The sequence below is a fragment of the Cyprinus carpio genome, chromosome B9 (assembly GCF_018340385.1).
Source record: "Cyprinus carpio isolate SPL01 chromosome B9, ASM1834038v1, whole genome shotgun sequence".
Classification (NCBI taxonomy): Eukaryota; Metazoa; Chordata; class Actinopteri; order Cypriniformes; family Cyprinidae; genus Cyprinus; species Cyprinus carpio.
The window spans coordinates 28,871,023-28,886,824 of record NC_056605.1 but is presented as its reverse complement, the minus strand read 5'-3'; the positions used below and the strand labels follow the sequence as shown (position 1 = coordinate 28,886,824).

At 33.7% G+C, this 15,802-nt stretch overlaps 2 protein-coding genes across 2 annotated transcripts; one reads left to right on the top strand and one right to left on the bottom strand.

Annotated features, from left to right (window-relative positions):
• Positions 1-988: 988 nt before the first annotated feature.
• LOC109082260 (coiled-coil domain-containing protein 173) lies at positions 989-6,409 on the bottom strand. Its single transcript, XM_019097153.2, has 9 exons — positions 6,172-6,409; positions 5,858-6,057; positions 4,744-4,917; positions 4,462-4,667; positions 4,231-4,387; positions 4,011-4,150; positions 2,721-2,913; positions 2,308-2,472; positions 989-1,437 (listed from the first exon to the last, which is right to left on the bottom strand). Exons 1-9 carry the CDS (start codon positions 6,281-6,283, stop codon positions 1,084-1,086), a joined length of 1,701 nt encoding a protein of 566 aa, XP_018952698.1. The 5' UTR covers positions 6,284-6,409; the 3' UTR covers positions 989-1,083.
• Positions 6,410-8,440: 2,031 nt separating this feature from the next.
• On the top strand, positions 8,441-15,631 carry LOC109082255 (D-3-phosphoglycerate dehydrogenase). The gene is made up of 12 exons (XM_042731829.1): positions 8,441-8,640; positions 9,232-9,383; positions 10,315-10,380; positions 10,749-10,803; positions 11,070-11,168; positions 11,275-11,407; positions 12,407-12,555; positions 12,678-12,830; positions 13,046-13,184; positions 14,097-14,224; positions 14,367-14,580; positions 15,254-15,631. The coding sequence occupies exons 1-12, from the start codon at positions 8,503-8,505 to the stop codon at positions 15,406-15,408; spliced, it is 1,581 nt and encodes a 526-aa protein (XP_042587763.1). The 5' UTR covers positions 8,441-8,502; the 3' UTR covers positions 15,409-15,631.
• The last annotated feature ends 171 nt before the right edge of the window (positions 15,632-15,802 follow it).

Sequence of the window (15,802 nt, the reverse complement as noted above, 5' to 3'; positions counted from 1 at the left end):
ATGAAAACATAATGATTTTGTTTGTAGGAGGGATATATACACGGTATTATTTAGTGTTAATATTATTTATTAATACGCTAATGATATATTAAACAGATAATAGGTAGAAATATATTAATAAATGTATAAATAATAGCATGTGCAAATCATTATCACTATAAGAATACATAATTATATTCATATTGCAATTAATAAATAAAAATATATATTTTTTAATTCCCGATATTTAATTGCATTTTAAAAATATTTAATTGTATTTTTGGTATAATATTTTGGACATACAATATATTTATTTCATGATTTAAAATATGTTAATTACAGAGCTGTAATCTAGGCAAAGTGTGGCTACTTTTGAAGATGCTAAAATATATAGCTGCTGTTAAAAAGGGGGAAATACAAAACATAAAAAAATAAAAAATAAAATAAAATGATGTATTCAGGGTTGAGGGAATAGCTGTTAACAATGTTGCCATCATATTAGTAGAAATAATGCCTATTTTGGTCATTTTCTGTTTTTCTTGTATAATGAAAAAAAAAGAAAAAGAAATAAAAGAAGCTAAAATATAAAATTGTTTTAATTTAACACCTTTCAGGTAATAGGAAAATAATTATTAGTTATAATTAATTGCTATTTAATAGTGCTGTCAAACGATTAATCATGATTAATCACACCTAAAATACGTTTTTATTTACATAATATATATGTGCGTATTGTGTATATTTATTATGTATATACAAATACACACACATGTATGTATATATTTTCAAAATATTTACACAAATTTACATATATATTTATTTTCATATATTTTTTTATTATAAATAAATAATATTTAAATATTTTTATTTTAATTTAGCTTGTTTTGACTATTACTATTAAGTTTCCAGGAATAATACTTTTTTATAACCAAGTTTTTTATACATCAGAATATTTCTAAATAAAAAACAAACTAAACTGTGTAACAATAAATTTGATTTGAGGTTAAAAAGCAATATTTTAATCAAAACACAGCGATTACAATTTCTTTTGCATAAAATCTTTATCATTGCAATAGTACGAGAGAGTCTAGATGCTGTGAAGTTTTACAAGGTGAATCCTAGTCTTTTCTTGGACTGTTGAATGTCAGGGGTCTCGTTCAGCTCTTTTATGTTTTGAGTGGTGCCGCTCACATAACTAGGCATCTCAACACCTGATTCATCATGGACTAGATAACTTGGTCTAAGTCCACCAAACACGGGCCCTAGACCCCCTCCGATGCCCTCTCTGGCAGCCTTCATGAGCGGGAAGGTGTTTCTCCCTGCCTTCCCAGCTGTTTGAAAGACCTGTTTGGCGTATTTCTGAAACTGGTTTTCCTCCTCAACGATGAGAGCAGTGTTCCTCTCAGCCAAGTCCTTCTCTTCTCTTTTTGTTTGGTGATGCCTTGCATGTTTCTCAGCTCACAAATACCCATGTTGCATTTGAAAGAAATCATAGTTAAATGCATAGTATAAAACACATTAAAGGAATAGTTCACCAAAAAGATAGAAATTAGCAGAAAAGTTACTCACCCTCAGGCAATCCAAGATGTAGAGAAGTTTGTTTTTAATTTGAAACAGATTTGGAGATATTTAGCTGTATATTACTTGCTCACCAGTGGATCCTCTGCAGTGAATGGGTGCCGTCAGAATGAGTCCAAACAGCTGATAAAAACACAATAATCCACACCACTCCAGTCCGAATCAATTAACATCTTGTGAAGTGAAAAGCTGTGTGTTTGTAAGAAACAAAACCATCATCAAGGTGTTTTTTTAACTTTAATCTCTATCTTTCATAATAACTCTTCCTCCAGAGAAAAAAAGTCCATCCCCTGTTGTCCTCTCACATCAAAATTTGTTTAGAACTGTTTTTGCTCGTAAATGGTGTTTGATCTGTTCATATTTCTCTCCTGATTCAGACAAGATCGCTTTTTCAAAATTAGAGGTCTTGTATTTTAGCCGGAAGCAATGATTTGAAGCTAAAATGCCTTAATGATGGATTTGTTCCTTACAAACATGCAGATTTTCACTTGAAAATTTTTTTAATGATGTGTTGGATGGGTGTGTATTGTTTTTTTGTTATTGTGATGTTTTATCAACTGTTTGAACTCTCATTCTGACGGCACCCATTCATTGCCATTGGTGAGCAAGTGATGTAATGCTACATTTCTCCAAATCTGTTCCGATGACAAAACAAACATATACATCTTAAAATGTCCCAGGTGAGTTAATTTTCAGAAAATTATAATTTTTGTCAAGACCAGCGAGTGTTCCTTTAAGAGCTATACCCACCATTTCTTGTATATAGATGTCTTGTAGTGTTTTTCCTTCTTCTCTAGCTTTTTGAGCTTTAAGTTCTTGTTTTTTCATGAAGATTTTATCTGCTTCCTTCTTTGCATTCAGCATCTCCAGGGCTTTTTGTTTCTCCTCTTCTACCTTTCGTTCCTGCTCTTTCCTCTAATATAGGGTTAAAAAAAAAGTTCATTTCATTGTATGTATTTCAAATGATACTGTATAAAGAAACAGTCTAATGGTCGTAAATGCAATTTTACTGTTGCAAAACTACTGTAATACATGGCCTCTTGTCACTAGTTCCCTTAGTTTAATCAAATAATCATTTAAATAATCATGCATTCATTACTAGACAAAGCTTTGAAGAGTTAAATCATCTGTATGCACAAATACATTAAGAAGAGGTGATTTACCATGGACTCTCTGTGTGCAGCGATGGAGTTCAACATGGCTGCATGTTTTTCTTCTTTCTCACGCTGTTCTCGAGCCTGTTTGGCCTCATGTTCAGCAACTGCTTTCGCATTGATCTCTTCCTCATTGCTGATTTGTTGCTGTTTCTGTACTGCTAACTTCTGTATAATAGTCTCTCTGTGTCTCTGGAGCTCACTAAAGTAAAAAGAAATTATTCTTAAAGAAAAGAGAATTATTCTTTCTTACCAGGGTTCCCACACTTCACCCACACAATGAATTTTCATGACTTTTTCCTAACCAAGTATGTTGTAAAAATGTGTACATCCATTTGTATGTCAGGTTACAGTCTTTTGAGTTCATTTGTATATGATACTATCTATCTATCTATCTATCTATCTATCTATCTATCTATCTATCTATCTATCTATCTATCTATCTATCTATCTATCTATCTATCTATCTATCTATCTATCTATCTATCTATCTATCTATCTGTGTGTGTGTGTGTGTGTGTGTGTGTGTGTGTGTGTGTGTATAAATGTTCCCATAAAGACTCTTAACAGGCCAACTGAAGATAGCTGGTTTGCAAGCAAATTTTACTTGACACAAAAAAATGTAAACCTAAACAACTTAAATAAAAATAGAAGTGCTACTTTAGCAGCTAAGTCAAATAAAATCAGTTGCAGTAGAATTACTAGATATTAAAACTACTGGAAACAAAAGCTAAACAGGGTTATTATATTTAAAAAAAAAGGACAAATTAAATCCAGTAAAAAATGTGTTGCTTGAAATAAAATAACTGTTAACTGAAATAAAATAAAATATAAAACCCTTTTTTTCAACCTTCTCATTTAGTTTAACTTGAAGTACTAAAATAACTAAAACTAAAATATAATTAATAAAAACTATATAGACATACCAAAAACTAAACAAACAAAATTACTAAAACTTTTACTAAAATGAAAATAGCAAATTTAAAAATAAAGGTATATAAATAATCCTTAAATAACACAGAAAGCTCATGATGTTTAAAAAAAACACAGTTTTAAAATAACAAAAATGCCCCAAATATTTAAAATGCTAATTTATTTTATCTGTTATCTAGCCTTTAATGTAATATATCAAGTTTGGTATGGGTTTGAAGTGTTTAACATAAATAGTCAGCATGCTGTGTTTTATACGGTTGGAAAAAATGCCTTCATAAATGTTATAAAAGCTCCTGAAAATGAATCTTTTCTGGCACTATAGGAATCCTGGCATTTACACTGTGTTAGTATGTAAATTTACAGTACCTAAATATTTCCTCTTGCTTCTGTTTCCTCATTTTCATGACTTTTTCTTTATGTTTGGCGAACTGCTTGCGTTTCTCCTGCTCTTCCTCCTGCCTCTGAGCCTCCGTTGCTTTCATCAGCTCTCTGTTGGTCAAATACTCCTGATGGAAGACAGAAGAACGGATTTCAAAACAGCATGTGATTCACTCTATCTGTAAATGTTGTTCAGTGAGCACCTCACCTGATGAGCCTTCATCACGCTTCTCTTCTCTTCCTGTTTCTTGCGCTCAATCATGGACTGTTCCCACAGATGAAGATCTCTGAGTCGCTCAATTTCTCCAGCAGCACGTTTGACCTCCTGCCTCTTCTGCTCTTTCTTCAATTCATGATCCTTCATCCTAATAGAGCAAGAAACATCAGGTCCTTTTGCATGACCTACATCATGCACTGAAGCACTTTAATGTCTCCTTACTGTTGTTTCACGCTCTCAGCAGTGGCCAGCTGGTCTTGTTTCCTCTGTATGGCTTTCTGTCGCTCCTGCTGAAGTTCCTGTTCTTCTCTGCAAGCCAATTCAGCCAAGATATCTCTGTCTATGTCCTTGCTGGCATTTTGCTTCATGCATTTTAGTTCGATCTGAGCCTCTCTTTCCTTCAGAACCTCGGACAGCAGCAGAGCATTCTATAAAAAACAAAAGAATAGTTTCTACTAATGTTTCACGTCAGAAAATTGTGATCAGATAATGAGAGACACAGACATGGAAGCCTTTCACTCTGTCGGTCTGGTGGTACTGCTGGGTTTTTGCTTTCTCAATGGCCTCCTTCCGTATCTGGGCCTGGTATTTTTCCTCTTCTATGTCAATTTGTTTCCGCTCCTCTTCTTCTATCGCCTCTCGAATTTTTTTTGCCTCTAGCTTTTTTTGTCGCTGTCCCTTTAAGAAAAAAAATGTATCTGTTTTTCTCCATGGAAGACAGTATGCATAAGTCAAATGCATAGCTTATATTAGCCCAAGCATTTATATTAATTATTATTATTATTATTATTTTACTTTTACATTTTTTTAAGAAACTCCAAAAATATTACATCAAGACAGCATTCAACATTCAATCAACTTATTCAACATTATTAACAAAGGCATAGAAAAAATTTAAATTAGATGGAGAGAAGTACACACACACACACATATATTCTGTTTTTATTTACATTTTTGTTTTAGTCATTTTGTTGTGTTTTTATAATTTTTAGTTATTTAAATATATTTTTTTAATTAATTTTACATTTATTAATTAAATTTTAGGTTTTTAATATTTAATTTTTAATTTTAGTTATTTTTAGTTTATTTTTAATTTTTTATTTCAGTTTTTATTTTAATTATTTTAGTACATCAAGTTGAACTAGATTAATATTAGAAATACTGCCTGACCAACTAGCTGAAACAAAAAATGTTTAATAATTATTTTATTTTAGTAAACAATTATTTTAAGTAACAAAAACATTTAAGGTTTTAATTTTAGTTTTTAGTTTCAGTTTTACTATCAAAAATAACATTGTACTAGACACGAAAACAATCATATCAGTGTGTACAAAATTATTACAGGGATATTTCTCATAAAATGTTATATACAGATATTAGAATACATTATATACAAAATATAATAAATCATATTTATCAACTAAATCTAAGAACATTAACTTTTTTCTTAATTATAATGAATTTTTAATTAATTATTCTTCTTTATTTTTAATTGACTCAATGATAGGCTAATAATATGTTTTTTCTCCTAATTTTTTTTTTCCCCCCGCATATTGTTTAGTGTGAATTGTGGGCTTTTCAAGCAAATATCGCTCATTATGACTAATCATGTACTCACAGCGATGGTGTTGGACCAGTGTTTGACGAGCTCTTTAGAGCGCATGCGCAGCGCCTCGCGCTGTTGGGCCGCTGCTCTCACACTGCTGTTGTGTTGATTGACTCCGTTCACACTGTCCTGCAGGCGCTGCCATTCCGATTTAGACAAAACTACCATTCGACGAAGATCCGCTTCAGTTTTCTCCACCTCCGAACTCACAACTGTGTGCATTTGACCACATATTTCCGAGTGATTATAAACTGTAACTGTTATAATTTTACAGATGATCTTTTGGCTATCGTGGTGCACTAGTCAGTGAGCGCAGTCATTCTTACCCTGTTGTCTCGAGCCTTTCCTCCGCCCGCTCTGAACGTCATCTGTTGTTATCGAGGCTGTTGACATTTTAACTGCTTCTTTATGTCCTCTCACATTCGTTGATCTTGACATACACTGATATGTTTATATTTGTTTATTCCTTAATACATCGGCAAACTTGGCTAGCGTTGGTAACACTGTGTTGCTCGGCAACCATTTAAACTTTTGTTACACGGTTCCCTGGCAACCCTGGAAGCGAAGTCGGTGACGTCATGCGAAGCCTTATTAAAGAGCCTGCCGTCTAGAAAATAAACTTGCCGAAATAAAGCATTGCTTTGGGGCTATTTAGGCTTTAAAAACAATTGACATTTGTTTAATCGTCTCCTGTGAATGTAATGTGCTTGGTTTAATATACCCCTGTTAATTTATTTATTTCCATTATTGTTATTTTTATTATTAATATTAATCTATATTTTTGTATTTTAACTGCTTCCTTATTCAAATCTGGAAAAGAAACTAGTTTTGTTCTCAGTGTTTTTTGTTGTTGTTTTTTTTTTTAAACCCAAAGCGTTTATCTCTAGAATATGATGTTTTTGTTTTGTTTTTTTTTGTATGCAAAATTCTGTATAGATTAGCAAAAAATGGTTTGTCTTCTTTGTGTCTTCCACTTCTTCTGTAGAATTTAAGTATCTTATTTCATTCCTAAGATTTGCAAACAACAAAAAAAGCACAATAGGTTTGATGCTTTGTGAGGACTTATTTAAAGCAACACTATGTAACTTTTTCTGTGTTAAAAAGTTTGCAAAATGTATATAATGAGCGAGTACTTCATAAATTCATCTATTAAACCGCCTTTTGTCTTATCCCAAATCACTACGGTACATTTATAATAAGTAATTATTTTTGGACTATTGTAGGCTGCGGAGTAACACATATCTGCGTGAATCGCCATAGACATAAACTTGGAAAAGTAGCTTCGGTTAGAATGTTCTTCCGCGGGATGCGTGCAGTTCTGTTTATTAACAGCTAGAGCGCCAAACTTTACATAGTGTTGCTTTAAAGATATGATTAAACCTAAATAGTGTTTAATATAAAAAAAATCTAGAAAATAACCAGAGCTGATTTAAAATTAAATTAAATTTATGCATTTAGCAGACGCTTTTATCCAAAGCGACTTACTGCGCATTCAGACTATCAATTTTTACCTATCATGTGTTCCCGGGGAATAGAACCCCCAACCTTGCGCTTGTTAACGCAATGCTCAACCACTTGAGCTACAGTAGTACTATTCATACTCAATAGGAATACTCAGAATGATTTAGCAGTTGATTCTGAGATTTTTTTTTTTTTTTTTTTTTTTTTTTATTATTTATTCATAACAGTTTTTCTGAAAACACAATACAAAACAAAATCCCACAAACTGTATACAAAAACAAAAAACAAACCCACCCGAACATGCACCAGATACAGTGAAAAATACATACCTTAAATAAAGCCATACTTATTCAGACTTAAACAACATTTAAAAATGGAGTTAAATGATAAAATATCGAAGTTATCTATTACATAACTTTAATTAAACTTTAATTTTATATGTTTTTATGTATTACCTAGTTTTTGCATAAGGATAGGTTTATTTCTTAACGTTTTCAATTATTTAAACCTCTGTCATGTGCTCATGTAATTGGTCAAATGCATGAGCTTGTGTGAAGAATTAGTCCAGCTGACCTGTTATAACCTTCTTCCCATCCTCTATTCGCTTTAATCTCAAATAAATAGATTATTTATATAATAAACTTTTAACAGTATAGAGACTCAAACCTGCAGAAATTAAGTAAATAAAAATAAATAAATAAAAGTAATGTTAAAACAAATAACTGTATAAATAAATGTGAAAAAATACATGTGTGAATAAATATACAAATAACTGAACACATAATTAAATAAATAAATACATACATGCAAGAATAAAAAATAAATAAATACAGAAAATAGTAAATGAAAAAAGTAATAGCAAAATTATTTTAGGACTAAATATAATTTTACTACATTAAATTTACTTACATTACATTTAATTGTTAGTCCATTATTCGTATATTTATACCCCTATTGATTATTTAGTAGTTATTTTTAATTTCTACAGTTTTGGGCATCCAAGAGTCGGCGTGTTTTCACAAGAGGTAATGATTACTATGATTACTATGGTACTGTGTGAGGTACTTATGTCGCTCAGAGGAACTTTTAGGGAGGCGCGTGAAGGGCGGAGTTTATGCGAGGAGATTTATAACAAAGCGCCAGGAGCATCAGTCAGTCCGTGATCTGAGGAGAGTCGACTCACTGAATCAACAGGAATGGCTCCGGTATCAGTCAAACGCGTTTTAATCAGTGAGAGCGTCGATCCGTGCTGCAAAACAATTCTGCAGGAGAACGGCATTGAAGTGACGCAGAAGCAGCAGATGACTAAAGAAGAGCTGATTGCAGAGATTCAGGTAACGTTAAGTGATTCTTCAGCTGATTGACTCTCAAGTTCAGCAGCAGCTTCTGCGGAATATCAAGTGCCTTGTTTTGAATGGCGTCCTCCAAAGCAGCAGCAGCAGTAATATCAACTTGTGTGTGTGTGTGTGATAAAATATTAGCTTGTGAACGAGTGCCAGGATGTGCTGAAGTTTGTGTGTGTGACTGTCACCCCTCCTCCTCCTCCTCCTCTCCACGAGTCTGATGCAACAGCAGCTTGTATCTGCACCATACGAATCGTTTCCTAACTAATGATTTAATAGACACCAAGTAAACCATCAATTTATGTATATTTATCCAGTGCATAATGCACGTGTTTTGCTCTGTGCATGAGTTGTAAATTTTTGTTGTGTTTTTATTTATTAGGTATTTGCTTGGATAGGATGTTAATAAAATGCATATCATTTTTCTTTATCAGGAAGGCATGTGCATTAAGTTAAACAGCTGAATGCATGTTGACTTGTAATTTATTGTCACTATTGTCATGTCACGTGTTGTTGTGCTTAGGAAATAACATGCCAATTTTGTTTACATGTCTCAAATATTTTATTTTTTTTTCCCCCTAAAATTATGATGGTTTAGTCGTCCGATCAGCAACCAAAGTTACTGCTGATGTCGTCAATGCTGGCAGTAACTTGAAGATCATTGGACGGGCCGGAACCGGAGTTGACAACGTGGATGTGGATGCAGCGACTAAGAGAGGCATTATTGTCATGAAGTAATGAAGCATGACGAGTCTTGCTCTGACCTCAATTCTGTTTGTGTTCAGGGCTAAAGCAGGATGCTCTAGTTGTGCACCCTTCTTACTTCTTTTCTTAATGTAGTAGTTTACACAGAGATGAATTGTCAATATTTATTGCCTCTCATGCTAACATCTAAGGAGATGTTTAAAGAATAGTTCACTCAGAAATTAGTATTTGCTGTTAAGGAACTCGCCCTCAGGCCATCCAAGATGTAGATGAGCTTATTTCTTCGTGGGAGCAGATTTGGAGAAATTTAGTATTACATCACTTGTTCACAAGTGGATGCTCTGCAGTGAATGGGTGCCGTGAGAATGAGAGTCCAAACAGCTGATAAATGCATCACAATAAACCACAAGCAATCCAAACATTCCAAAGCATTAAGCTGTGTGTTTGTAGGAAACAAATTCATCATAAAGGAATAGTTCATGAATAGTCTGCCATCATTTACTCCCCTTCAAGTTATTCCAGACCTGTAACCAAATAGCTGCTGGTCACCATTGAATTCCATAATATGGAAAAAAGTACTATGGAAGTCAATGGGGACCAGAAGGTGATCAAACAAACAGCTTTTCACTTCCCAAGATGTTAACTGATGGACTGGAGTGGTGTGGATCACTTTTGGATTATTATGATGTTTTTATCAGCTGTTTGGACTCTCATTCTGACGGCACCCATTCACTGCAGAGGAACCATTGGTGAGCAAGTGATGTAATGCCAAATTTCGCCAAATCTGTTTTGTTGAAGAAACAAACTAATCTACATCTGGGATGGCCTGAGTGTGAGGATGTTTTTATCATTTTTATGAACTATTCCTTAAAGTAAAATGGCCAGGAATTCCTTTCCTAAATGTTTATTTATTCTTTTTATGTGTTTGTTTATTCGTATTTCTATCTTTTCATATTTTAGCACTCCGAGTGGAAACACAATCAGCGCTGCTGAGCTCACCTGTGTTCTTTTGATGAGCTTATCTAGGTAAACTGGCAAAATTAATAAAGTATTTGTTTAATAAATTACTTCCGTTCATTGTTTTAAGGGTTTTGAGATGAATAATTTATTGTATTATAAAATATGTTTTAATTTTTAGAACTGTGATGTCTCTGGGCCTAAAATAGGGTAGAAAATGATTTTCGAATAAATAAAAGTTGGGTAGTAAAATAAACTCAATTTTGGCTGTTTTGGACTCTAGACGTATAAGTGGACCTCAGAGGGGAAAAACAGATTTAAAAAGACCTGATATAACCCCTCTTAAGTTCGATTTATTGTTATATTCCTATTGTTATTCCTGTTACATACCTAATTAAATATTTCAAATATTTATCAAGGTTTTCTGTGTTTCCTAGATATATTCCACAAGCAGTCATGTCAATGAAGGATGGAAAATGGGATCGGAAAAAGGTATGTGCACATTTTGTCCTCTGTGTGGCTGTTGTTGCATGCACCATCATGTTGTAAATTGCAGATTTTGACAAATCATCCAGGTATTCTACACATTCTGAAAGTTTGTGCTTATATTGTAGTTCAGAAACCATCAGAGTTGTGATTCCACAGGCATACTTTCCCGTCTGTGTTAAGCCAGTCATCACTAATCGATTGTGATCACTGAATGTGTTGCTCCGCAGTGTTATTGTAGATGGCTGAGTGCTTTGCTAATGATTTTGCAGTTCATGGGCGCAGAGCTGTATGGAAAAGTTCTTGGGATTGTAGGGCTTGGAAGAATCGGCAAAGAGGTGGCGACACGAATTGAGTCCTTCGGTATGAAGGTAAGATCATTGAGTCCTCAAAACTGTCCTGACTTGAAATGCAAATGCAGTTTAAACTATTTTTTTTTTTTATTATTATTATTTTTTATTATTGCATCCCTGATAGACCATTGGTTACGACCCCATCACCCCTCCAGAGGTTTCTGCCAGCTGGGGTGTGGAGCAGATGTCTCTGGAGGAGCTGTGGCCACAGTGTGATTATATCACAGTCCACACTCCACTCATGCCCTCCACCACAGGTACACACAAACAAACATTTTGACAGCTTACTGCACAATTCAGTTAAAAAAAAGTGATTATTTTGCTTCATATTTCTGCTGCTTACATACCAAGACTAAAGTCCTGAGTTATTTTTTTTTTAGTATCATTGGTATAGTGATAGGAGAAACAGCTTTTCAAAACTTTGAATCAATTAAACCAGTTACTTTGCAAAATGATTCACTGTTCTGAACTCCACATGCTGGTCAAACAAGCACGAAAGCACCTTTTAGGAAGTAATTGCTCATTCTATTTAAAGTGTAATTTATTAATGCAATTAACAAATTATATAATACCATTAAATATAAAATGTCTGTGCAATATGTTATTTTATTTAAGTGTAGGCATCGTTTTGTTTGTTTTATGGAGAACTTGGATAATCCAGCCAATAAGAGACTATTAACGACAACTTTTTAAAAAAATTGTATTACTATACAAAAGTGTCATTTAAAAATACCTACAAATTTATAAAACTGGTTCGAAAATAATTATTTTTATATTTTTAATTTCCACCTTAATTTTTGTTAAAGTTATGGTAATTTTATTATATATATATATATATATATATATATATATATATATATATATATATATATATATATATATATATATATATATATATATATATAATTTTTTTTTTTTTTTTTTTTCAGTTTTAGTCATTGAAAATAAGAAATGTTGCCTTGACAAATGGCTGAAATGAAATAGTTTTTAAAATGTTTTATTTGATTTCAGTTTATTTAATTTTAATTAACAATGTTGTTAACCTTATAACAGAATAAAAATGATATAATGTAATATTTTTAATGTATAATAATATTAATAATCATTTATTTCAATAATAAAATGAATATTATTATTATTATTATTATTATGTAGCTTAATAATAGCACTAGTAGACTATGTTGCAGTTCTAATTTAATTAATTTAGCTTGAATTGCCCTGGTGTAAAATCAGACCTTTGGTGACTTGTTACACAGGTCTCCTTAATGACACTTCATTTGCTAAGTGTAAGAAGGGTGTGAAGGTGGTGAACTGTGCCCGTGGCGGCATCATCGATGAAGCCGCTCTCCTCCGGGCTCTGGAGTCAGGACAGTGTGGAGGAGCAGGGCTGGATGTGTTTGTGGAGGTCAGAGTTTGTCGATCATTTAGTCTGAGAACGGTTTTAGCTTTTTGCCACTGATAAATTGCATTGCATACAGACATATTTAAAATATTACTAATGATGTTTTTTTTTTTTGGTGAGTTCAGGAGCCTCCAAAGGACAGGGCGCTGGTGAACCACCCCAATGTGATCAGCTGTCCTCATCTGGGAGCCAGCACTAAAGAAGCACAGGCTCGCTGTGGGAAGGAGATCGCCCTGCAGATTGTGGACATGGCCACGGGCAAAGCGTTAGTGGGAGCCGTGAGTCACGCTTAGTTTTACAGTGACACAAATGACTTCTTATTAAAAGGATGTTACTTGCCCCTGCAAGTTTTCCAGGGACATTTTGTATATTTATGAAGACATTTTTTTTTTTTTACCACATAAAATCATAACGAATTATTTATAAATGTCAAGTAGTTAAGTGGGGGGAAAAAAACAGTTATCACAAATTTAAGTCTTTTGTCCATCCTCAGGTGAATGCTCAGGTGTTGGTCAGTTCTTTCTCTCCTGACTCTCATCAGTGGATCCTGCTGGGAGAGTCCATGGGAAGAGTGTTGAAGGCCTGCACCGCTTCTAAAGAACCCTTCAGTCAGGTCCATGTCACATCACTTGGTAGGTGGAATAATTCATTCAAATATGTTGTCAAAATTGTTGTCATTCATGCACTTTTTTTGACTGAATGAGTTCTTAAAAAATATGACAAGAAATCAATCCTATTGTTAGGACAGTATGTACATTTTCTTTTACTACTGGGACACAAGGCAGGATACACAAGACTTACATATTTACCCTCCCGTATGTACATATCAGAGCTTGTTGTCTATCAAACATATTTTATTGGATTGTAATAGTTCTGCTCTTCTGAGAATTATACTGTTTATCCACATTAAGTTTTAGAACTTTGTTTTGATGGAATTAAGAACATAATTAAAATTCAATGATAACAGAATTTGTATTTTTGGGTGAACAATAATATAGACTTGGGGTTCCCAACATTTTTGTCAGCAGAACCCCTTAGATGTAAAATTATTTACTTGGCTGCGAATTTTAATTTTATATTTTTGATGATTGAGTGATGCATTTTCATGTTTATGGTTCTCTGATGTCAGTTAATGGTCATTGTGGCATGCAAGTAACAAGATAAGATTATTTTCATTTTAAAATCTTTATGTATCGGGCTGCACACCAAAAATTATACTGTAATTATTTGGTATAGATTGTGATTTGAACTGCCATATGACATTTAATCTGATATGAAATCTATATACATCTATAAGTATGTTTATAAATTATAAGTTCTTTTATTTCAATTAATTGAGCAGCCCCATGTCTTTATAATTTTACAATCAATTTAATTAATTATTAGCTTTTCATAAATTTAAAACCGTTATAATCAAATGACATTGCATTTTATAATTACAGTGATGCCATCTTGTGGCAAGATATATACTGTTTTATAACATTGTATTATATAAAGTAAATATAAAATTTAAAAAAATGTATTTATTTATTTTTGCTGTTCAGGGGAGTCCTTGAAGAAGTCCACTGGGTTTTTAAGCTCAGCAGCTGTAGTTGGTTTGCTCACTGAAGTTCCTCAGAAAGGCCCTAACTTGGTGAATGCACTGCCTCTAGCTGCAGAGACAGGAATTACAGTAAGACTAATTTACAAAACCAGAGTTTCATACTTTTTTCATACTTAACATACTCTGTATGTTAAGTTAAAGTGTAAGCACCATCTAGGTGGTTTATTTTCCCAGCACTGCTCTAATCTGTCCCTATGTAACAAACCTCCAGGTGCAGACGGATCATAAAGACAATGAGCGTGAGGCGTGTGTGCTGGAGGTCTCTGTGAACGGCAGAAGCTACAAAGCTGTTGGCTCGGTGCAGGCCGGGCTTCCTGTGCTGCTGGAGCTGAATGGAAGTGTGTTTCGACAGCCTGTTCCTCTCACTGGACACCTGCTGTTCTTCAAAGCCACCAACTCCACTGAGCTCCTGCTCTCTGTAACAGGTAAAGGCTGATTCACATTCTGCACGAATAAGAATATCTATACTATACAAGTAGTTTATACATATATAACATATTGCATGTCATCTGAAGCCATTTGTATGTCATTGCCCCTTGGTCACTATATGCTTTCATTATATGTGATAGAGCAGTGTGAAGCTTCTTTAAAATTTCTTGAAAGACAGACAGACATACGTATGTGACCCTAGAGCGCATAAACAGTCATAAGTAGCACGGGTATATTTGTAGCAAGAACCAAAAATACACTGCATGGGTCAAAATTATCGATTTTTCTTTCATGCCAAAAATCATTGGGATATTAAATAAAGATCTTGTTCCATATAGATATGTTGTAAATTTCCTACCGTAAATATATCAAAACTTAATTTTTGATTAGTAATATGCATTGCTTAGAACTACATTTGGACAACTTTAAAGGTGATTTTCTCAATATTTAGATTTTTTTTCTTTTTTTTTTTTTTTTTGCATCCTCAGATTCCAGATTTTCAAATAGTTGTATCTCGGCCAAATATTGTCCCTTATGACTTGTTTTGTGGTCTAGGGTCACATATGGGTTGAGAATGGCATGAGGGTGACTAATGACTGTTTAAAGTCTGTGTGAGAAAACAGGGCTCAGAAAAAGCTTAGTTTATTGATGCTTTCCTATCTGTGTCAGGGGTTTTGGCAGCTGCGGGTGTGGAGCTGCAGTCCTTCAGTGCTTCTACTGGCGGCGGTGGTGAGCAGTGGTACTGCATGGGCATATCTTCACTGCTGGGGGACATCGGTGCCCTGAAGTCCTTAGTGAAAGAGGCGGCACAGCTCACAGTCTGAATATCTGTCAGTGATCCTGAACTGAACCACATAACATTCCAGCATCTTAAGCTCTAGCCTGAGTTTCATTGCAAGCTGTTGCTCACATTGTTCATAACACTACAATTTCTAAAACGACAGTATGGCAAAATAGTCTTATTCTTACATTTTGTTGTTACTGTTAACGAAAGCCACTGTATTCCAGATATGTGAAAGTGTTTGATTAAAACAACAACAAACTGTGCTTTGCGGTGGAGTCCGTCTCTTTTCAACACACACTATAGAGTTTCTGTTCCGGTCCCTTTTGTGTATAGATGACATTAAATAGCTGATTCTAATTTGTGCTGCTAATATAGATATTTACCAAACACTTACAGATGAGTTTTTCTGTCTTTCAAATCCTCTTTGTCCTTAT

What these genes read in the sequence shown, in the direction of transcription:
- LOC109082260 (XM_019097153.2), bottom strand. Translation starts at nt 6,283, where the DNA reads ATGTCAAGATCAACGAATGTGAGAGGACATAAAGAAGCAGTTAAAATG. An exon ending in GAAAGGCTCGAGACAACAGG is followed by an intron (nt 6,058 to 6,171) that starts GTAAGAATGACT and finishes AAATGCACACAG; the next exon opens with TTGTGAGTTCGGAGGTGGAG. An exon ending in CTGCACACAGAGAGTCCATG is followed by an intron (nt 2,473 to 2,720) that starts GTAAATCACCTC and finishes ACCCTATATTAG; the next exon opens with AGGAAAGAGCAGGAACGAAA.
- LOC109082255 (XM_042731829.1), top strand. Translation starts at nt 8,503, where the DNA reads ATGGCTCCGGTATCAGTCAAACGCGTTTTAATCAGTGAGAGCGTCGAT. An exon ending in GGCTGGATGTGTTTGTGGAG is followed by an intron (nt 12,556 to 12,677) that starts GTCAGAGTTTGT and finishes TGGTGAGTTCAG; the next exon opens with GAGCCTCCAAAGGACAGGGC. An exon ending in GCTCCTGCTCTCTGTAACAG is followed by an intron (nt 14,581 to 15,253) that starts GTAAAGGCTGAT and finishes TATCTGTGTCAG; the next exon opens with GGGTTTTGGCAGCTGCGGGT.